At 43.8% G+C, this 23,866-nt stretch overlaps 1 protein-coding gene across 6 annotated transcripts in view; it reads left to right on the top strand.

Annotated features, from left to right (window-relative positions):
- The window catches only part of ARHGAP26 (Rho GTPase activating protein 26), a 547,512-nt gene that overhangs the window by 230,649 nt on the left and 292,997 nt on the right, over window positions 1-23,866 (top strand). For all 6 annotated transcript variants that reach the window (XM_075601056.1, XM_075601054.1, XM_075601057.1 and 3 more), the window contains exons 13-14: window positions 4,757-4,822; window positions 6,695-6,769. In XM_075601056.1, the coding sequence (XP_075457171.1) occupies window positions 4,757-4,822; window positions 6,695-6,769 (141 nt within the window). The remainder of the gene's footprint in view (window positions 1-4,756; window positions 4,823-6,694; window positions 6,770-23,866) is intronic.

Here is a 23,866-nt window from a genome sequence, read left to right as displayed (position 1 = left end):
GGTCCAGAAGAGCCTGCCCACCAAGAACATCTTAAAAAGTATCTCACATCACAAGCTTTTGAGAGATCATTTAGGGTTAGATCAGAGGGTGGGTGTATTCTTGTTGTGTTTTTTCTTCTTTTTTCCTTACCATGTCTAACTTAACATCCTCCTCTCCTGCTGACAGTAAAGCGGAATCTTTAAGTGTAGATGTAAAAAAAAAAACAGTTTAATTTGTTAAAAAAGTATAAAAGTGTAACATTTAGAACCACACTGGCTCTGTCTAGCACCTCTTTTTCGACAGATTAAACTGATTTTTTTACTTCTGAACTTGGTGTGCGGTGATCCTTTTTGTTTTTTTTTGTTTTTTGGACGTATGTATATTTCTATACTATAATTCAGAAAGTTTATTTGTCCGGCTTTACAAATCCACACGCTTAATCCTAGAGCCACCAAACTTGGCATGCTATCTAATAGGATCAAAAGGAAGAGTGTAGGTGGAGTTTTGGTAGCTTCGTATATCTCTCTATATATTTTATCTATATGACCTAGGTATGTTTCTGTAAAAAGGTTCAGCTGTACAAGATGTCTGTAACATATTATGATGTCACCAGTATGATGTCACTTGCCAGATATATAGCCTACCAGGTTCAACCCAGTGGCTGACTTGCTTAGAATAATTTTAGATGGCGCATAGGAGGCAGCGGATAGGAGCAGGCAGAGGAGACGGGCGTCCAAATCGAGGTAGCAGAGGGTGGGTTGGTTTGAGGGAGGCCAAGAGCAGGGTCCAGACAGGGTTGGGGGGGTATGTAGAAGTCACACAGTTGTTGTGTTGCCAGAACTTCAAGAATTACCTTGAACTTTCCCTACTTTGGACACCTCCCGGGTAATTCTTTGTGTGTGTGTGTGTGTGTGTGTGTGTGTGTGTATTGCGTGCAGTGATACTCAGCGACTCATATAACTACTATATTTCTGCTGCTGTGTCTTTTGGGGAAGATATTGCACCTTTAAATCACATTTGTTAACATCCAGCATAGCCGCCACATACTGTATATAGAAACTGTTTAGCATGGTAAGTGGACTTGCAGTTGCTTTGGTTGCAGTGTGTCCGCATTCATCAGCAAGTCTGATGGCATCAACAGAGAACACTTCCAACTGAATCAGTCTCTGGCTCTGGGGAGAGCGATCAAGGCAAATCTTTTGTATTGGAGCTTAGAAGACAAGCACTCAGATACTAGCACTTGTCCCTGTAGTGCCTCATTAGAAGTCAAATTAAAGGCCGATTAAAACTGCTTGGATATTTAATTAGATATTTTTTCTTGCGATTAAAAGGGTAACAAGACTGCAAATGATTCTGTGACCTTTCATGATCTGAGCTGAACAGGAAGTTTGAGATGAATCACCTGCTTGTGGGAATTGGGCATATCCTTTCCATCTGGATGGATTTTAATACTTTGTTTCATTAAAAAACGTATTTTAATGCTTTGAGGAAAGTTACATGAATAGATACAGTATACAGGTAGAGGAGTCTGTCTAGCTGCTAAACAATGCATTACCTAACTACGTGTACACTCACTGATAAGTGGATGAGTCGGAAGCCCTATGACCATCAAAATGTGTCCAAGTTCTTCTGAACACTAATACCCACGGACCCGTCCCTAGGTTATGCGCTGAACTTGGGCAACCATTATGAAAGAGAGCCCCCCCCCCCCCTTCCCACAAAAAAAAAATTCTTCCGACATGTTTGCCCAAGTTTCTCCCTCCCCTAGGTAGATAGGAGAGGTCTCGGAGCTGAACCGCATTACAGTATGTAACGTAACACACATGTAACAATGTGTCCTCGAGGGATTGTAGTCCAGTTCTTGTTCTTTAAATCTGAAAGGATAACACTGAACTCCTTTTTTTTTTCTAACATGCCCTGGAAGCACATAAGACATGAGTATGTGATATCTGGGAACTGGCTTTTTTCCCCCCCAACATTAAATTGGGTTAAATGTTATCTATTTTTAGTGACAATTGCATTATGTAGTTCACATTTTAAGAGTCCCTTTCAGAAGAGACTTCTTAATGTTCAGGAACGTTAGTTTCAGGAATCTGTGCAGATAAAGAAACCTCCTTTTTACATCCACAAAAAATTAGTCTGTGAGCTCTACCGAGCTAACAAAGGAATTGATATTTCCTTGGGATAGAAGCCGGTATTCATTCTGTGTATAATATTAACTCATTTAAATTAAATTTGAAAAAAGATAGGACATCTCTGCCACAGTACTGCTTAATTGAGTCTTATATTTCATTAGTTTGACTGTTTTAGATCTCACTTTCATGATCTGAGCTGAATGCCTTTAGGGTATCATCATTTTGCACATGACTAAATATTTCATCTTGCTTTAATAAATTCCAGGACGCGACTTACATTTTGCAGACTTATATTATATTGTGCAGCATTTTACAGAATAAGGTTGGTCAAGGAAAGGAAGAAGATCCTATTACTATTCCACTGGGATGTGTGGTCTGATGTATTCTATAGTGGTCAGCCCCCGACAGTCCTATCTAGATTGTAAGCTCTCCGGTACAGGGATTTCTTGTCTGATTTTGTTTGTTTGGACTTATTGTATTATAATGCCCTGTACTGTATCGGGTCTTGTAAAACGCAGAGTTCACTCTGGGCGCTATATAAATCAAAGATACAGTATACATACATAAAAATTGGTCATGTAGAGAAATGATTACAAAAGGTTATAGGGAGAAGTGTTGGAGTGGTCAGGTTATAGGTCATAAATAGAGAGACATGATGTTCTTGGACCCTTTGGGTAAATTTCCATATCTTATTGTACAAGTGTGCTTGAAAAATACATTTATCTTGTGTAATGGTATTGCTGGGATATGAAGAACAGGCGCTTCCTTTCTCTGGAAGCCAGCAGCTCCAACTTCCTGGACAAAAGACCGTGGCAGACCACGTGTGTTGTGGGGTTCAAGGTAGAGGAAAACTGAAAGGTGAGGGCCTGTGATCAAGTACTGTTTTGTAATATGACTACACAAGCTTTCAAGTCTTTGAGAACATTGACAATGTCAGCCAACGTATTAATAGTTCAGATGGAATCCATGTTGTGGCTAGTGCAAATTTATAACAGTATTGCTGGGTTGTAGGCTATGTATGGATGGAGGCACACAGGATCCCATTAATCAAAGTAGAAAAAGGAACTGGATAAAATTGACCGGAAAAAAAGACAGGATAGGAACAGGATGTGCATACAAACAGGCAGCACCTCCTGACAGGACAGGTACAAGGCGAAATTGGTGAAACAAAGCAAGTCCAGCAGGAAGAGGACAGACAAGACAAAACGGGACAGGCCAGGGTAACAAACTGAGGACACTACAAATGGACAGGCAAAGTAAAAAAAAAAAAGTCTTAATCCTGGGTCAGTGGAAAACAGAAGACTAAGATGCAAGAATACACTCTGTCAGGTAAAATAATACATCATTTGGACAGGGAGATTAGTGCAGCTGGTCAGGACCATATTGCACTGGCATCTCAGCTCTGTTCCCTACAGGTGAGTGGCACATTATTGCTGATTTGAGGGGAAAGAAAGGACTGACATTTTGTAATACAGAGCAAGAATGGCGAAGATAGACTTCAGCACGCCGTGGAAACCCAGCTCTTCTAATGTTTCATATGTTATTGTAATTATTACTGATAAGGTCCTAGAAGGTGACTATGTACAGAAAGTATAGGGTAATGCATGGGTGTATTGTGATTTTGGATGAACAGTATATGCATGGTGTGATATGGTATAGCAATGAGGATAAACGGATTCCTTGGAGATCCAATACACAGTGTGTCAGGAGTGTGATAGGACAATTCTCTGGCAACATCATTTAACCATTTAAAAGGATCATCTTTATCCAGCATTTGTAAAGAAAATCTTCTTTATATGGACTATTATGGTATGGTATGCCTTTAAATGAAATGCCGGGGGAGGTGTGAGGCCTCTGTAACTCCCTTACCTGCTCTATACTGGCTCTTCAGCGACGCGTCGCCATGGCAACGTGGCGTCAAATGACGCAGCAGGGTCACGTGACATCACATGACCCGTGTCGTCATTTGACGCTGGGTCATTGGAGAATAAAGGGGGGGGGGGATATGAGCGCTGGGGCTGCCAGGCAGGGGGGCGCAGATCAGGAACTTTGTGCACCCCTGACTTAGAGTATTATAAATTAAAGCAGCACTTCACAATTGCCACTGAGAAGCAAATGAAATCATATGCAAACTAAATACATTCATGGTATAAGCATAAAAGTCCATATAATGAAAAAGCAATCCTTTTTGCCATGACACTGTAGTGTAAAGGAATACATTGGGATGCACAGGAACCACAGTGTGTGTGAAAATGTGATATATATCATTTTGTTTGACTGGCTTTCTTACTGGTACGGAGACTGCCGGCAGCACATTTATTTTCCAAAAGACGAGGTCTCTTGGACCTTTTTCATGTATCATGCAAACAAATCTATTTAACAAAAGATTTGCCACAATTCTTGCCTGGTATGTACATTTGCCCACATTCGGTGCCTTATTTAGAGAAGGAGTAATGAGCACAGTTGATACTGTAATCTGTGCATTAATGTATAGGTTCTGAAAGAAGCCATGGTTTGAGTTCATTTAGAAATGTAATGCACCTAAAATGTAAGTCAATCACAATAAATCTGTCTATTTCACTTTTAATCCATCAGTTATCTGCCATCAAATAATGCTCTTGGTTCTTTCCTTTCCCTCTAGCTGCCCAGCTGGACAACATGGGATTTAACATCATTCGGAAGTGTATCCAAGCTGTGGAAACAAGAGGTGAGGACTAGTGACCGTGTACAACAGATGGCATATTGCTTAGGTCAATCGCGTGAAATTAACCAAGGTTACACAGCTGCCTGTACCATTTGTTTCTCTTGGCTGTTGTAATCTTGTCTTCAGGAAAAGACGTGGGATTACTCATAGGTAGCAAATGTCTGTGCCGAGCCAATGGGGATAGTTTCCAGCTTCACAAAACCCACAGATCTACTGGCCAATAAGAATGTGAAGGGCAATTTTGGAGGGGTTATCTTTTTCTTGCATCTAGGTGAGGTTCTAAGAGGAGAAAAAATGCATCATGGGCTAAGTATCTCGTTGCTAAAATAGGTAGCAGTGGCTAATATGCTGACAATGATAAAGTACAATACTGTCGGTGAGGTGTCTTCTAGAATAGCGGTGCGCAAGCGGGGGGGGGGGGAGCAAGATCTTTGGGGGGGGGGGGGGGGGACACGGCCAGTTGCAGAGGCCCCGTGCTCTCCCCCAAGGCATTTAAATTAAATGCTGGGGGACCTATACTTACCGAGGTTCAGTCGGCTCCAGGACGCGTTGCCAAATGATACCGTGGGGTCATGTGATGTCACGGTTGCCACGGTAACGTGACGTCAAATGACGCTGTGGGTCACGTGATGTGACGTCACATGACACCTGAGGTAAAGGGGGGTGTATCTATATTGTACATCAAAACAATTACTAAAATTATATTTATATTAAATCATCTTTTGAGTTATGGAATATGAGGTAGAATCTTCATTGGAGAATTAGGGATAAACTGAAATTAGGTTAAATTACAGGCATTCCAAGCGGCACTAAAAACCAATGTTATTTTTTTTGTTTTAATATTTGCAGCCTTTCATTGCCTTTATTGAAAACTAATTCCCTAAGCTGCCGATCGATTAGTTCTCCCGTGATTGATCAGCAAAGAATCTGCTTCCCATGGTTCACTTAATGGCTGCCTTTCAGTTTCAATCAGTCAGTGTAACTCAGCAGCTACAATCCACCCTTGTAACATTGCCTATTACTGTTTAAAGATTAAACTGCAGGGAATATTTGCAACAAATTATCACAAACTGGAAAGTGTTGCAAAGATCTTGCACTGCTTGGGAGATGGCTAAAGCCTCCTTTATACAAATCAAAGGATGCTCAGTATATTAACTCATTAAAAATGGCATTGAGTTGAATAATAACAAAAATGCAGTAAGCATTATCTAATACTACATAACTGATTTATTTAAAACGACACGTAGGATATTGCATGGATTGCTCCTTTAAAATATTGCATTTAGCTCAGTTATTTAGTCCAGTAAAATAAAAAGTATAATGTAAAGACTGCTGTTTTGTTATGTTGAGATGAAAAAGCTGATCGACTAAAAAAATTCAGCACACATGAAAACAATTTTCCTCCCTTTCAGCAGTGCATTGAGGATCCCTTATGCTGTGACCAGGCAGGGAGCGGGTGCGCTGGTGCTCATACGCGGTGAAGTCACGCTCCTTGCTCGGCCGGGAGATTTGTGGCTGGCTAGGGGGGGGGGGGCATTCGTATGTCGCAGCCATGATGTCACATAGCTGGTTCGCCCTCATTGGGCGAACCGCTCACGTGATGCGCGAGCGAGAGACAAATTCAATTTTGCTTGCTTCGGCAAGCAGCGAAGCGCCGAGCAGGTGCTTGCTCATGCTGGCCACACACATTGCTGCAATGTGTTTCATCGCAGCCAGCGTGAGCGCGCTCGCCCCCTCAGCGCCACCCTGGCCGCAGCCTTATGCTGCAGAGGGAGGCTTTAATTATTGTAGCTATTAAAGAAAGATTAGAAAATATAAAACATTAGCACCATTTAACATCCCCTTATAATTAATTAAAATCTTTGTTTTCCACAGCGATCACTGAGCAAGGGCTTTACCGGATTGTTGGGGTGAGCTCCAGAGTGCAGAAACTGCTGAGCATTCTAATGGGTGAGTTGTGAATAGAGAAATCTCGTAATGCCAGCTGTTTTGGGGCGTAACTTTGCAAAGGATCATGTAATTTATTATTGCTCTATTTACGTTTTGCTTGTTCCAAAATATCGTATTCCTAAAAAAAAAAAAAAAAAAAAAAAAAAAAAAAAAAAAAAACAATTAAAATGCTTGTAATTTTTCATCCTATTTGCATTCTCCACTAGTTGTTCCCAAGTTACGCGGCTCAGAGAGAACTAAATTTGTTGGAATCATTAAAGATGGTTCCCTTTATAGATATAGTCTCAGAAGTGTTTCATAACTGCCTTCATTGCTGCATCATTGACACAAATACACTGGTCCTCATTCTAGGGCTCTCATTAAGCAGTAAAAAAAAAAAATCAACCTAATAATTTATTTATTTTAAATATCTGAAATGGGTTCTGCATTGGAGCTGAACCAAAGCTCCTCATACAGTATCTGCAGGACTGCAGGGACCCTACCGTTGAAAAGCACAGAACTCTGCTTCAATTAACCAACTGGTTCAGATGATGAAAAAAAAAAAACAAATTGGTTTGACAATACATTTAACCATATAATGTTAAAGAACAACAGACTGTTAATTGGATGTGTTCTGACTTTAAATGAACTAGCAGCACAGCTTTCTTAATGTGACTGATGACCCAGGAGTAGGGATACCAATTTCTTTTTTTAAAACAGAGAGCGGGGACAGTTGTGTATATTGATGAAGTCCACTGTGACCACTATAAAGAGTTGGCATAAGAATTGCCTTCACTTCTGTGTCTCTTGCTTCTTGTTACTACCTCTGTATATTTCTAGTTCACAATGGCTGCCTCTGGATTCAGATATTCAATCTCATTTGTCAATTGTTTCCATTATCAAAATATTTAAGGAAAACATAGTTTAGGTTGAAAGTATATTTGATAATATATGCTTTGGTTAAAACCGCTTCCAGCTTCACATTGCAAAGCCAGTATAACCAGCTTCACACTGATGAGACCCAAAGGGCAGGCATAAGCTTATAGGAGTCCATGTTAAAATGTATACGAAGCAAAAAGTTACTTGCTGAGAGCTCATTGGCATGTCATTTCCCAGAATGCCTTGCTGCAGTGGAAGCACTGTATGCTGGGTCATAATGGTGAAAGGCAGTGGTGCAGACCTGTCTAAGACATGTGAATGTGCTCATAAGTGATCTTTTTATTTGCTGTATGTGAAAATGAAAGGAAATACACCATTTACAATCTTTTTATCTTAATTGTACGATGTAGCTGAAGGTTTTAAATAATGGAGGCTGTTTTTAGTGACTTTTGCACCAATATTGGTGATTTTTTTTTTTTTTAGATTTAGTTTATATACGATTGAAATTAAAATGGGAACCGAAAAGCAGAATGGGGAGAATGAAAGGGACTACTGTTATGCAAGCTAGTAATTTGCTTTCATGTACAGGGCTAATAGAGGTGAGATGACCGTGGCCCTCAGTTCTCTGCAAGCACAGGAGGACCGTGTTTAGCTGATGTGTTTTTGAAAATGTGTTGAAAATGGAAAAGAAACCATTGCATTGATGTCTAAAGTGTACTGAAGCAGGGAAATCGATAATGACATTTTATTGTAATATATATTCTTTCCGTGCCTTCCCGGAACTCGTTTCCTTCTGTCCAGGCTTTTCCAGGAATTCTAAGGGGTAATAAAGCAACGGTGGTTCCGCCAAATGTGCCGTTTGTTCACCTCCTTTAGGGGCCCAACCTCCATGCGCCAGAATGCTGTTCCGGCTCTTATACTGGCGGAACACCGGTCCTTAATTTCTATAGCTCCCCTATCTGCACACCTCCTCCCCAGGCACTCGCTTTGATGTGAGCCTTACCTGGGGCGGCGGATGGAGTTCACCCCGGTGGTCCCAATACTGAAGTTCGGCCCACCAAACATTGAGCCCAATGTCCGGAATCACCGGCCGGGTGGGCTCCCTCCGTTGCTGCTTCCACACCTGCCGTGGTGGTAGAGGGGCCTATTGTTAATTATTTTTACTTGCACCGGGCCCACCTGTGACTAGTTTTACCCCTATATTAAAGTGTACTAAAAGCAGAGGCATTTAAGAGGTTACAACAGAGGGATTGATGCTTTTTCACCAGCATAGAACACCTATTAATACTTTTGGGATCGTTTGTTTTTAAAGTCCATTTGTAAGCATGGTAAGCTGAGACTTGGAATGAGTTTGCTGTACAATTGCTAGTCTTTCATGTGATGTCAAACAGCACTTCCCGAGTCAGTGGCCCTGAAGAAAATACATTTGTGCTCCGCTATCAAAGAATCAAGATGACAATTCAATACTCTGTGTGCTTACATTTGTTAAAGGAAGCCAGAGAGATTGTTTACAAGTATTAAATATTAGATATTAGCATATATTTATGTAAATGTGGCATTTTCACCACGTGTGAGACTGAATGTACTTTTAAAATGTTGTGTTTGTAGTTCTTGCATGCTTTATATTTATTGGATCATCTTATTACTTACTATAAGTGCTGGAATAAGCTGTTTTGTTTACTTTGATTATTACCGCCCAATCTTTCTTCTCCCCTTTGTCTCCAAGCTACTCGAGCGACTTGTATGTAGCCGCTTGACTCGCTTTCTCTCGTCCAACTCCCTGCTTGACTCTCTTTCTCTTTGCATTCTGGTTTCCGCCCTCTACACTCCACCGAGACAGCACTAACAAAAGTGGCCACTGACCTACTCGCAGCGACGTCTAAGGGTCACTTGTCTCTACTAATTCTCCTTGATTTCTCTACTGCTCTCGCCACTGTTGATCACCCTCTGGCCTCCATGATGCAACCCTCTCGTGTTTCACATCCTACCAATCAAAGCCCTCTTTCAGTGTTTCCTTCTCTGGTGTCTCCTCCTCTTCACTCCTTTTTTTTGTTGGGGCCCACAAGCCTCTGCCCTTGGTCCTCTGCTATTCTCACTCGACACCTCTTCTCTTGGTGAACGAATATAATATTTTGGCTTTCAGTATCCTCTATATGCTGATGACACCCAAATGTACACCACCTCCCCTGGCCTGTCCCCCTCTCTTGTCCTGTGTCGCTCACGGGAGACCAGGCCATTTACGCCTTTTTACCAGGATCATGCATTGATCAAAACAAGTTAATGAAATAAATTGTAACTTTATTCACAGGAAAAAGCAAACGCACATTGTTATACAAACTACATAAGAAAAGACACACTTACTTGGGAACTGGGGTACAAAACTACTCTACTAGGTGCAGGGAATTCTACCTAAGGATTTCTCCCCGACTGAGACTTTAGCCAACAATGGCCTAGAACTGAAATCCGCCTGTAGTTCCAGAAGCCACCCCTCCCCTCTCTCCAGAGGTCTGGATTTTTTTACTCACTGGATTTGGTGCTTAGAATCTTGGAGAACTCAAAATCTGATCAGCGCAGTGCATGGGCGTCCGCAGGAGGGGGTGAGGGGGGGCGCTTGCCCCCCCTGGATCCACGGCCGCCAACAGCGGGGTACAGAGGGCACTGGCGTGACAGGATTTAGCGCGCTCACGATGTGCAAGGAAGCGCGCGCGTCTCTGCAAAAAAAAACAAAAAACCTCCCTTGTCTCCTGATTGGCTGGCGCGTGTTGGCACGCTGCCAGGATTATTTTTTTTTGGCCCTCGCAAGCTCTATCTGAGCTTGCATAGCGAGGCCCGCCCTTTCCTGCATGGAGCAAGTCAGGTGACTACTGCTCCATGCCACTCTCGCTTCCCCCTTGTCCTCCTGCTCTGATTCCCCCCCCTGCTCCGATCCCCCCCGTTCCAAAATCTTCCCCCTGCTCCGGTCCCCCCTTCCCGTTCCGATTCCCCCCCCTGCTCCGGTCCCCCATTCCGATTCCCCCCTGCTCAGGTCCCCCCCCGTTCCGATTCCCCCTGCTCCGGTCCCCCCCCCCCCCGTTCTGATTCCCCACCTGCTCCGGCCCCCCCGTTCCATTTCCCCCCCCCCCTGCTCCGATTCCCCCTTGTTGCGAGTGTCTGAGTTTGTGTCTGTGTGTGTGTCTGAGTGTGTGTGTGTGTGTGTGTGTGTGTGTGAGAGAGAGAGAGAGAGAGAGATCAGGGGGGGAGGGAATGAATGTGAGGAGGGCGGATTCAGGGAGTGGGTTTGAGTCAGAGGGGGATAATTGATGGAGGGGGGAGAGTGAGGAGACAGGGGGTGTAATAGAGGAAGTGAGGAAGAGAGGGGTGAGGGGGGAGAGTGAATGAAGAAGAGAGGGGGTAAGAAAGAGATGGGGCTACACCTTGGGACTATCTGCATTAGAGTGGCACCAGACAAGGTGTGTGTGAGAGTGTGTGAGAGTGAGAGAGAGTGTCTGAGAGTGAGAGAGTCTGAGAGGGAGAGAGGGAGTCTGAGGGGGGGGGGAGTCTGAGAGAGTCTGAGGGGGAGAGAGTCTGAGAGAGTCTGAGGGGGAGAGAGTCTGAGAGAGGCTGAAGGGGAGAGGCTGAGAGAGTCTGAGGGGGGGGAAGTCTGAGAGAGAGAGTCTGAGAGGGAGGGTTTGTGTGTGTCTGTGTCTGTCTGTCTGTGAATGAATATAGACACCAACCCACAGTCAGTCAGTCACCCACCCAAGTGTCAATCACCCACCCAAGTGTCAGTCACCCACCCCGTCACCCCCACACCCCCCACACCCACTCTCTCTCTCTGTCTAGTTAAAATTATGCCCCCCCCCCTGAAAACATTTACGTCCATGGCGCAGGGGTTTATAATACTTCTGAGTTTCATCCACAGAATACTACAGCCCTATCAGAAGCGTGAGAACATTCTCAGCAGCCAATCAGCAGGGCTCATCTGGCAATGATGTCGGAGGCAGGGGGCGTGTTGAGCCGGCTCGGGACGGCCCGTGGGCGGGATATATGTTCTGGCCAACAGGAAAAACGCCTATGATTGCCATCTTTTCCCTAGCCAGCCCGTTGCCTCCCACTGGGCAGGCCCCACTGAGTCTAGCAGACCAGATTGTCCCCCGCACCAGGGGGGGTCTCTGTTCTCCGGACCCAATACTTAGCCCTTCCCCATTCACTTATCACTCTGACACCTCTCCACATCCTGTCTTCTCTTTCAGGTACGTATTCTATGCAGACTAGCTAGCACCTTAACATATGCCCCAGCTGACTGCATAGAGCCTTATAGTAAATGTAAAAAACCGCCATATGTCATACTTTATTACAGCATACATTTTGGGGTACCTCATATTCGGTTGGGGCACCCACAAACCCAATACAGGTTCTGAGACATGTTGGAACTAACTGGGGTACGTACCCCCCTTAACCTAGGGATTCCTTCATCTACAGGGATACTTTTCCTCCCTGCGCCTCATTTTACTGTGCACAAAGCATGTTAATAAAATATACACTTTAAAAACCCAAGTCTTTCTGTTACGGGAAATAGAAAAGGCTGCACTTTATTTTTCACTAGCGATATTCCCCACACACTATTGCCTAGACTTAGTATGGATTCTAAGAATCCCCGAACAACCTTGTGTATGGTCGGAGCACCTCAGAACCCCTATGCTGGGTGACCTGGGCATTTACTGGGTATTCCCATTAACCTAGGGACCCCTTGACTGTTTCAGGGACACCTCGCATCCCTATGCCACTTTTACCTTTCTGGTCTGTGCTGAAGCAGGGAACCCCTAGTGGTGAGTCGTGAAAACGATTTTAAGGGGAGATATTGCCGGGACGTGCCTACATGTATCCAGGAATCCGACCTGATTTCTGGGTACATTTTTAGGGGAACCAGCAACTCTAGACGCTGACTAGCTAGGCACAGTCTGACAACACTTTTTCCGCAAAATCCCCCCTTGAAATTCACACCACAGCAATCTCTGCTTGCTGGCACTCCTGGAAAGGTAAAAGCACATAAAATACTTTGTCGCACAATACATTTTATGTATTACACAGTACTGGGCTCAAGAGCTGACTCTTCTTGAACCCTTATGGATCAGGGGTAACCAAACGGGCTTAAACCTTTATTTGAGAGCCTGCTTACCTCCCCTACTGTCAGTCACCAATTGTTTCTCTGCAATCTACTGTTTGATGTCCCGCTGTTACCTGAAGCTTAACATGTCCAAAATGGAACTAATATTCTTTCCCCCTTATACTGCTACCTCTACACCCAAACTCTCCATCAATCTCAATAATAGCATAATCTTGGCAACACCCCAACCCCACTTCCTAGGGGTCATCTTTGACTCTGCCCTCTCCTTTATTCCTCACACTCAATCCCTCACAAAGTTCTGCTGCATCCACTTCCAAAATATCGCTAGGAGACACCTTTTTCTCACTCATGACTCAACTAAAATCTTTAATTCACTCACTCATCTTGTCCTGCCTTGATTACTGCAACCTTCTCTTTGTTGGCATTTCCTTTGTCTACCTGTCATAACACCAATCTATCCAAAATACTGCTGCTAGACTCGTCTACATCACTCACCGCTCCACTTCTGCTGCACCACTATGCAAATACCTACTCCGGTTTCCCATTTCCTCCAGAATCAAATTCTAAACCCAAGCTGTGTCTTACAAAGATCTCGATGACGCTTCCCCCTCCTTACATCTCAACCCTCATCCCCAAATACATAAACACCCCCTACGTTCTGCACACAACATCCGCCTCTCCTCCTGCCTTATTACCTCCGCACTCTCACCTACAAGACTTCTCCCGTGCTGCACCCTATCTCTAATTCCCAGAATCTGACTGCTCCCCCAACTTTGACATTTAAAAATTTCATGAATATGCACCTTTTCAAGGAAGCCTATATGGCCCTAACATCCACACTAACCTCACCTCCCGTCTACCTTCAACCCTATTGGGGTCAGCTGTATAACTGGACCAAAGTCTACTCTATCGAACACCCCTACTATCCACACCCCGAAACCTTAATGGGACCAGCTCTGCAGCTGAACCATACTCCAAAGAGCAGATATGTGAAAAAGTGAAGAATAGTGCGCAACTACTAAACAATTCACAACGTGAAGTGATAATACAGTGGAAAAGGTAAAATGGAGCATCTGCAGCTGTGGTACCAGGGATGGCTCAGAACACGCCCTAGAAGTTTAGACAAATACACAAAAGACACAGCGCACAACGCTCATAGTGCATTAAAAATTATATTAAAACCATTCAATAAGGTAAGTATTGTGCGTACATTAAAGAAAATTCAAACAAGCATGTCAGGGGTTAAGTTACCCGTGCACCACACAGAACGCCAGATCAGATGTCGTCAGTGGTATTGGAAGCAGTTCCTCGATCTCCCGGTTCCAAGTGGGTGTGTACATAGTCCTAAGAGTCCCCACTCACATGGGAAGAGAGTCCAGCATGTCCGTGGTGCTCACGTGAGAATCGCCGTGTCAAACGGATCTCCACGATGACTGGATTCCTCTCGCAGTCCTCCGTTCCGGCACTTCCGGGTTGATGACGTCACTGGAAGGCGACACTATAGCTCGCGTCGCAGACTTCCTCCGGTAGCCGAATAAGCCCACAGTGTTAGGGCAAGATATAAATGGTAGAACAATAGCACTTTATCCAACGCGTTTCGAAACCGTGAGGTTTCTTCATCAGGGAATATTAAATGATTAGAACACAGGCATTGAAATACCCCACTCCTGCACCCAATTGGCCCGTCAATTAGGCGCTCCAGCCAATAGGATGGAGGCGACGAGGAGTCAATAGCCCGGATCATAACAACATATAGTTGCCAATGGCAACATAACAACAATACAAACTTTATTAACACGACCAACATTACAATGTTGGTAATAGGAAAAAAATGGCTCTAAAATAAAGAAAGAGGTGTTAGTACATATTCACATAAAGGTAAATCAAGATATTAAAGTATAATTTAGTTGATTCTGTAGGTTTTATTATACTATTTAATATCTTGATTTACCTTTGTGAATATGTACTAACACCTCTTTCTTTATCTTAGAGCCGTTTTTTTCCTATTACCAACATTGTAATGTTGGTCGTGTTAATAAAGTTTGTATTGTTATGTTGCCATTGGCAACTATATGTTGTTATGATCCGGGCTATTGACTCCTCCTCGCCTCCATCCTATTGGCTGGAGCGCCTAATTGACAGGTGCAGGCGTGGGGTATTTATATGCCTGTGTTCTGATCATTTTATAAACCCTGATGAAGAAACCTCACGGTTTCGAAACGCGTTGGATAAAGTGCTATTGATCTACCATTTATATCTTGCCCTAACACTGTGGGCTTATTCGGCTACCGGAGGAAGTCTGCGACGCGAGCTATAGTGTCGCCTTCCAGTGACGTCATCAACCCGGAAGTGCCGGAACGGAGGACTGCGAGAGGAATCCAGCCATCGTGGAGATCCGTTTGACACGGCGATTCTCACGTGAGCACCACGGACGTGCTGGACTCTCTTCCCATGTGAGTGGGGACTCTTAGGACTCTGTGCATACCCACTTGGAACCGGGAGATCGAGGAACTGCTTCCAATACCACTGACGACATCCGATCTGGCGTTCTGCACGGGTAACTTAACCCCTGACATGTTTGTTTGAATTTTCTTTAATGTACGCACAGTACTTACCTTATTGAATGGTTGTTTTAATATACTTTTAATGCACTATGAGCGTTGTGCGCTGTGTCTTTTGTGTATTTGAATCATACTCCACCCTGATGTATTTTCCATCCTACAATGAGCAGCGACTTTACCTTTTATTTCAACATTGCCCCTTATTCCCTTTAGATTGCAAGCTCTCACGCGCAGGGCCCTCATTACCTTCTGTATCTGCTTGTTAATGCATGTTTGTCTTTATTTGGTATGTAACTCTGTTTATGTAATATACATAACTCTGTATCCCCATTGTACCTCGCTGCGGAATATGTTGGCGCTTTACATATAAACGCTAATAATTACCCTCTTCCCCCCAGATTCATTGAACCGTAGCAACATTTAGTAAATCTAGCCCTTAATCTCTGCAGTTTGGTATTGTTGTACTGTGTGCAAGAATGAAAGCATTAGGCTTGTTTGGTCAAGAACATTTCTGCAATAAGGTTGTCCCTATGTTTCCTAGAGAAGTGATTAACCTCTAGTTTTGGATTGCAGTCCAGGGTCATCTTTCCACCAAAAGCCTTCAGGCTCAACAGTGATTATGTGCAGTTTATAGTTGTTGATCTAAACTCTTAGCCGTATCTGGTTTAACATGAGTTTGGCTTTAAAGGTGCAATACCATTTTCGTATGCAAAAAACATCCCTTTGTAAACAATTTGACAATGTAATTGCCAATCATGCTTCTTTAATGCAAACATTTGGCTTTTTGGTTTTAAAAAAGATTTTCTTTTAAGGGATTTAAAAGGAGGGGGGAGGAGAGAAACGTGTCGTTTCCTCCAATCTCAGCTCATCCCTTCCCTGTAAGAAGACCAATAAAGATGAGGGAGGGGAGAGGAGGGTTATTTTCCCCCTATGCAAACGCCTGTTAAGCATTCAGGAACATCATGCAACATGAAGTGAAAAAGATGAAGAAAAGCGCAAAACCCTCAGTGCAGTATTGAAAATATTTAGTACTATTTAGTAATATTTAGTTATATTTTCAATACTGCACTGAGTGTTTTGCGCGCTTCTTTTTCATATCTCTAGCTTGTGATGTCCGAGCCATCCTATTGATCAGCAGCATACCCTCAATCACAAGGGACGTTTTTTGTGTTTATTTATTACACGCGTTATTGTTTTTCTTCCTTAGTGTGGTACTAATTGTTATCTAATATTGTACCCTAAATGGTTAATTCACCTCACCGATAGAATTGAGCGCACATGTTTTTGTCTACCATATGCAACATGAAGTAGTTTGAGGCAATCTAACCACTCGGGTTTACAAACTACTGTCATGTTTAAAATAAACTAAACCAAAAAAGTAATTTAACAAAAAAACCTTAAGAAAATCCATTGAATCCCTTAATATGTCTGCCATTGGTTCATATTATAGACCCAAGGAAGAACTGCACCTTTAAAGATCAACAAAGCTAATAGTTCCAGCACGCTCTGACTATAGGAAAAGTAGCAACAAGTGGGAAATGCCAAATCAAATGAATATTTAATAAATTCACAAGTTATATACAAGGAGCAAAGTGACACCAACACAATAGAACAAAACACACTAAAAAATAGAAAAAAGTGGGAAAATGTGGAAGTGAAGAAAAAAAAAGGGGGGGGGGGTGTACACAATGGGGGAAAAACAGGGGGGCAACGTTTCGGGGACAAGTCCCTTCCCCCTTGTCCCAAAGGAACAAGAGGTACTTCCCTTACCCCAGTACCCCTAAAACAGTAAACAAAATAAGCCCTAATTAACTAAGCAACACAAGATAATCTAACAAGCAAAAAGTGCTAAGGTACACTGTAATAGCAGCAAAGCAGGAAAATGTAAGGTGAGTGTAGTACACAATAATGCAAAATCAAACCACACGGTACAGAGCAGCAATAGTACAGGCAGTCCTCGGTTATCCGACACAATGCGTTACTCAAAATGGCGTTGTAAAGCGAAACGTTGTAAAGCGAAACACGTTTTCCCATAGGAACACTGTTTAAATGTAAGGTTCCGTTCCTGACGGCATTTTTAACACTCAAATACACCAAATATTTTATGCAGGCAATAAGATCTACAGCACACACATACATTATATAGTGTATATACTGTATTATATATATAATATAACATAATAAATAATATATTATATAGTATAATATTATATATACGCTCTTACGACGCTTTGCAACGTTGTGTATGTGTGTGTGTATATATATATATATATATATATATATATATATATATATATAAACAAACAACAGGGAGCGTCGTGACGTCAGACGCAGAGACATTGGAGTCCACACCAAGCGCTGGAGCGTATTGATCCAGGCACGAGTGCTAGAGGCAGCATTACACGGGACCTCTTTCTTGGACATTTTCATAGCTTACCTGCTTTGTGAATCTGCTGGGACGGTGCTCCATTACCAACGGAGCCTGGGACGGCCCCTGAAGCCTGCAGTTTGACCGGATGGTGCTACCAGCCCTGGAACCTGCAGTGACGTTGCCCCTTACCAACGGAGCTTAGGAGTGCCCCAAGAGTCTCAGCTAAACCGGATGGTGGTGATTATGTATATCACATATGGTTGATTTTAATGCATTTTTTGTAAGTGCGTTTTTTACCCCCCTCTCTCCCCCTCCCCCCTTCATTAAAACTTTTATACGCTATGGGCGTGCGCTCTCTCCTCTTTTTTTCTTTTTATATATATATATATACACATACACAACGTTGCAAAGCGTCGTAAGAGCGTTGGATAAGCCGTTTTGGCGTTGTAAAAATGAATATAGGTATGCATTGCATAGCGTTGGATAAGCCATTCGTTGTAAAGCGTTGTAAAGCGAAGCGTTGTAAAACGAGGACTGCCTGTAGTCTCTAGTTCTCTCCTGCTGTAAATGAGGCTGCTGAGCAGTGTACTTTAGCACTTTTTGCTTGTTAGATTATCTTGTGTTGCTTAGTGCATTTATTAAATACTAGCTGAGAGATCCGGCGTTGCCCGGGAGTCACACTGTCCCCTTCCCCACCCCACACACACTGTCCCGTCCCCCCCACACACACACACACACACACACACACACACACACACACACACACACACACACACACACACACACACACTGTCCCCCCCCCTCCCCCACACACACACACTGCCCCCCCTCCCCCACACACTGTCCCCCCTCACACACACACACACACTGTCCCCCCCCCTCCCCCCCACACACACACTGTCCCCCCCTCCCCCACACACACACTGCCCCCACTTCCCCCACACACACACTGTCCCCCCCTCCCCCACACACACACTGTCCCCCCCCACACACACACTGTCCCCACCCCACACACACACTGTCCCCCCGTCCCCCACACACACACTGTCCCTCCCCCCCCCACACACACACACGGTGTCCCACACACACTGTCCCCCCCTCCCCCACACACACACTGTCCCCCCCTCCCCCACACACACACTGTCCCCCCTCCCCCACACACACACTGTCCCTCCCCCCCACACACACACACGGTGTCCCACACACACTGTCCCCCCCTCTCCCCATGCACACACAAAGCCCCCTCACCTCTGCCAGGACTCACAGCACCGCTCCTCTCTCCCGCGCTCCTCCGATTGTCGCGCGCCTGGCCCTTCTCTGCTCTCCCTCCTCCCGTCCGGGGAGCACTGCGCACGCGCCCCCTCTCTGCACCTGTGAGCGCGAGCCGCCGGGAAACGTGCAGCAGGGAAGGTGCAGGGCCTGTCCGTGTGATGGGGGAGAGTGATGGCCACCGGGAGGGGGGAAGGTGCTGGGCCTGTCCGCGGGGGGGGGGGGGAAGGTGAGCTGCGGTCCGGGTGACGGGGGAGAGTGACGGCCACCGGGAGGGGGGAAGGTGAGCTGCAAGGGGGCCTGAAGCAGTGGTGTGAGTGTGTGAGGCCAATGAGAGGTGTGCGGGGGCGGGCCAAGGGGGCCTGAAGCAGTGGTGTGAGTGTGTGAGGCCAATGAGAGGTGTGCGGGGGCGGGCGGGCCAAGGGACCAATGAGATTGCCGCTAGGGACAGGGAACACACCAGGGAAACATACATACATACAATGCTTTCAGAAATATATAGTAAGATTCATTTGATTTGGCATTTCCCACTTGTTGCTACTTTTCCTATAGTTAGAGCGTGCTGGAACTATTAGCTTTGTTGGTTATTATGTAGGAGGATCTTGGGTCCTTCTTATGTTCCTTTGCACCCTGCATTTAGCTATACTATATTTTTCTATCTGACCGTGAGTGCTGTCTATCATTTCTGTTCTTGCACCTTTAAAGATGTATTGCAAGATTTAACAACATAGGCATTGTAACCAACCCAGGTTGGAATATCAGACCTATACATGCCATTGCTATTGTAGCTGTTCCATCTTTGGTCTCATTTTTTTTATTCCCTTCCTCCCCTGTACAGGAAAAAGACATGTCCATCATGTTCAACCTATTCCAACTTTAGGCTGCGCTTATAGTGCCGGCGACGTGACGGCACCGTCGCGGCAAAACAAATGCATTGTCACCATAAGCGCAGGCGACGGAGCGACAGTGCAACCAGAAATCTGGTAGTCGCTCTTATTTGATTTTTTTCGGTGACGGTCTCCCCTTAAAGCCAATCAGGAGCTTCTCCGTGCCTCTGCCCTCCCCTTTTGAAGTCGCTGCAGCCAGCGACGTCCCCCAAAACCAAATTACAACTCTTGCAAATGGCGACGGGTGACGTCATCGGCGCGGCCTTAGACAACAGATACTTTATCCTATATTTGTGTTTAAAATATATTGATCCAGAGGAAGGCAAACAAAAAAAACCGGTGAACTATCATCCAATGATATCTCATAAGGGTAAAAATATATTCCTTCCTGACTCTAAATAATAGCAATCGGATTTCTCTCTCGATTAACCCCCTTCCCTACTTACTTGGTATATCCCTGTATACCTTTCCTTTCTAAGAAGATCTGAAACCATTTTTTGAAGATCTCTATTGTGTCTACCATCCCAGTCTCCAAGTGTAATCAATTCCACATTTCAACTGCCCTTACTGTAAAGAACCCTTTCCTTTGTTGCTGGTGAAATTTCCTTTCCTCCAACCTAAAGGGATGCCCCCGAGTCCTTTGTACTGCCCTTGGGATGAATAGTTATTTTGAAAGCTCCTTGTATTGTTCCCTAATATGTTTATATAGTTATCATATCCCCTCTTAGGTCGCACTTATAGTGCGCGCGACGAATGACGTCACCCGTCGCCGCTAGCGAAAGTTGTAATTCGCTTTCTGGCGACGTCACGGGCGACCAGGTCTTTGATTGGTTCAGAGGCTGTCACATGTGGCAACAGCCTCTGAAAAATCAAATTTGACCGGCTTCAGAAATTCATGTCGCTCCCGTCGCATTGCGCTTACTATAAGCGCACGAGACGGCGACAATACATTTGTTTTGACGCGACGTCGCCGGCTCTATAAGCGTAGCCTCTCCTCCATTAGTCAAATTTTTCATCCCCTTTATTAATTTGGTGGCTCTTCTCTGCACTATGGAGTGGTGCCCAAAACTATACTCCATATTCAGGGTGTGGCCTTACTAATGCTTTATAGAGGGAGCATAATTAGGTTTAATTCCCTTCCATCCATTCCCCGTTTTATCAAGATAAGATTTATGTCTTTATATAGTGCCATTAATGTACATAACGCTTCACAGTAGTAATACATGTGACAATCCTATAAATAACAAATAATACAAATAACAGATCATGGGAATACGTGCTTTAGACATAAAAGTGACATTTAGGAAAAGGAGTCCCTGTCCCGAAGAGCTTACAATCTAATTGGTAGGAGGAACATACAGATACAGTAGGAGGGCATACTGGTTAGTGCGGCTGCAAGGGGCCAAGCTTTATGTTTTGGGTGTATAGTGTTAGCCACAGAGGTACTCATATGCTTTGTTAAGCAGGTGGGTCTTTTGTTTTACCAGGAAGTAATACATTGAGAGTTACCTCTCACTTTCAAGTATGTCCTGGGCAAAGAGTTAGAAAAATATAAAGGTGGATAGAGAGGGTATTAGTTGGATATTGAGGGGGAAGGGGGTTCCAGAGGTGTGGGGAAGTCAGTGATAAAGGTTTAAGGCGGGAGAGGGCTTTAGATAAAAAGGGGGTAGAGAGAAGACATCCTTGAGCAGAACGCAAGAGTCTAGATGGTGCATAGCGAGAAATGAAGAGAGAAGATGTGTTTGCCATTGCAGCTACTGCATGACTTTGAGCACTATTGCTAAGCCTGTTGTATACAAGCACTCCTAAATCCTTCTCCATCAAGGATTCCCCCAATTTATCCCCATTTAATTTGTAAATTGCCTATTCTTGTTTTTTAAGTGCATAACCTTACATTTATCTGTATTAACCCTCATCTGTCTTTACCTGTCCAAGTTTCCAGTCTATCCAAGTCCTTCTGAAGAGAAATTACATCCTGCTCCGATTCTACTACCTTACACAATTTAGTATCATCAGCAAAGATGGAGACTTTTCTCTCTCTGCCATCAGCAAAGATGCTCTCTATGCCAACCTCAAGGTTATTAATAAACAAGTTAAAAAGCAGCAGTCCCAATACAGATCCTTAAGGTCCTCTACTCACTTTGGCCCTACCTGAAAAAGTTCAATTTATGACAACTCTCTGTTGTCTATCCTTCAACCGTTTTCAATCAAGGTGCAAATATTTTTAGAGTCCAATTTGCTTTATTTTGTATACTAACATTTTGTGTGGGACCGTATCAAAAGCCTTTGCAAAATATAAGTAAACCACATCAACTGCGTTACGCTGATCTAAATTCCTACTTGCCTCCTCAAAGAAACTAAAGAAGTTAGTTTGGCTCAATCTATCCTTCATGTATCCATTCTGACTATTACCAATAATTTTGTTATCCATTAGGTATTCCTGAATATTATCCAGTACAAAACCTTCAGGTAGCTTCCCCACAATTGATTTCAGGCTTACAGGTCTGTAATTCCCTGGTTGTGATCAAGCTCCTTTTTTAAATATAGGCACCACATCTGCTTTACACCTATCTTGTGGTACTGAGCATGTGGAAATGGAGTAATTGAATATTACATGTAATGGTTTGGCTATTACAGAACTTAGCTCCTTAAGAACCCATGGGTGCATTCCATCGGGGCTAGGTGCCTTATTTACTTTAATAATTGTATCAATCATATATGAAGGGAATAAAGCACCTACAGATTCTTGATGATCCAGAAAAGCTTTTTTTTTTTTTGTATGTACAGTATGTACAGCAGAGCCCCGCTTCTCGGCGCCCCGCTTCTCGGCGATCCTCTGATACGGAGGCACCGAGAAGGGGGCCACCATCTTTGATTCCGAGTCGCGCATGCGCAGAACGGGTGGTTGCGCCCGGCGCGCATGCGCAGACAGTTGTCTGCGCGTGCATACCCTAGGCCGCGCATCCGCAGAACGGCGAAAACGCCGTTCTGTGCATGCAAAGAACTGAAAATCGCCGGATCCGCTTTCAGGCGATTTTCATTATACGGCGGGCCTCTGGAACGGACCCCGCCGTATACCCGGGGCCCTGCTGTATAAACAAAATACAATTCCAGCTTTATTATCTGTGTTCTGACTCAATTTAAAATGATATCATACTAGGGCTGCCAAATAACACCGATGATCAAATCCCCGTGTATTTATGATAGTTGGATCTTTATTGATAATGCTGGACTCCGTGTTTCTAGAGGTTTTTTTGTGCGTTTAATTGAATAACCTTGTGTTAAGAGGATTCTATAGTTGTAAAATCAAGCTAGAATGGGACATTTAAACATGTTAATTTGCATAGAAATGGATTGCTATTCATAATAAAGCTTGATCGGCAATGAGGTTTATGGCAAAAAAATAAGCACAACATTGAGTTATTCACTATTTCTGCAAAAACTCAAAAATGAGCATGTGTATATATAAATATATATTACGCACACGTACAAACGTCTACTTATTTTATGCAAAACTTGTCATAATTAAATTGCAACAATATACGGTACATGTGGGGTATGTAACCCTCCAACCTTTCATACAGTATATATTATTGTTTCCTTTACTAATCTTTTTCTCAATCCATCACAACAAAGCTGGCTTCTGCTCTGGTCACCGTGGCAACAGAGGTCGCTACCTTGGTAGGTGAAGAGGCTGCATCGCTCAACATTTCACAGACCAGCAATGTCTAGTGCAGGGGGCCAGATTGGTATTTATGAGCCAGACTTGCAATATCATTTGACCTGTTCTCAGCTGTCTGAATTTACTAAACCTACTGTATGGGTATGCGTAAAGGGACCATTATAGTCCCTACATGGACCAAAGTGTTCATATTTAAGGAGAACAATCTGGGTCATGCCTTTTTCTTTAAAATACCTTGCACCTACTGTATAAGAATTTTTTCGTTTGTAGGAGTAAGTTTGTAAACACAATGGGATGAAATTTGGGAGAGATTTGATGTCCTTTTTCTACTTCCCATACAAGGAGAAATAGACGCCCATAAA

The sequence above is a fragment of the Ascaphus truei genome, chromosome 5 (assembly GCF_040206685.1).
Source record: "Ascaphus truei isolate aAscTru1 chromosome 5, aAscTru1.hap1, whole genome shotgun sequence".
In the NCBI taxonomy this organism is placed as follows: Eukaryota; Metazoa; Chordata; class Amphibia; order Anura; family Ascaphidae; genus Ascaphus; species Ascaphus truei.
Note: the sequence above shows the minus strand (reverse complement) of the source record. Positions and strands in the feature narration are given on the sequence as shown.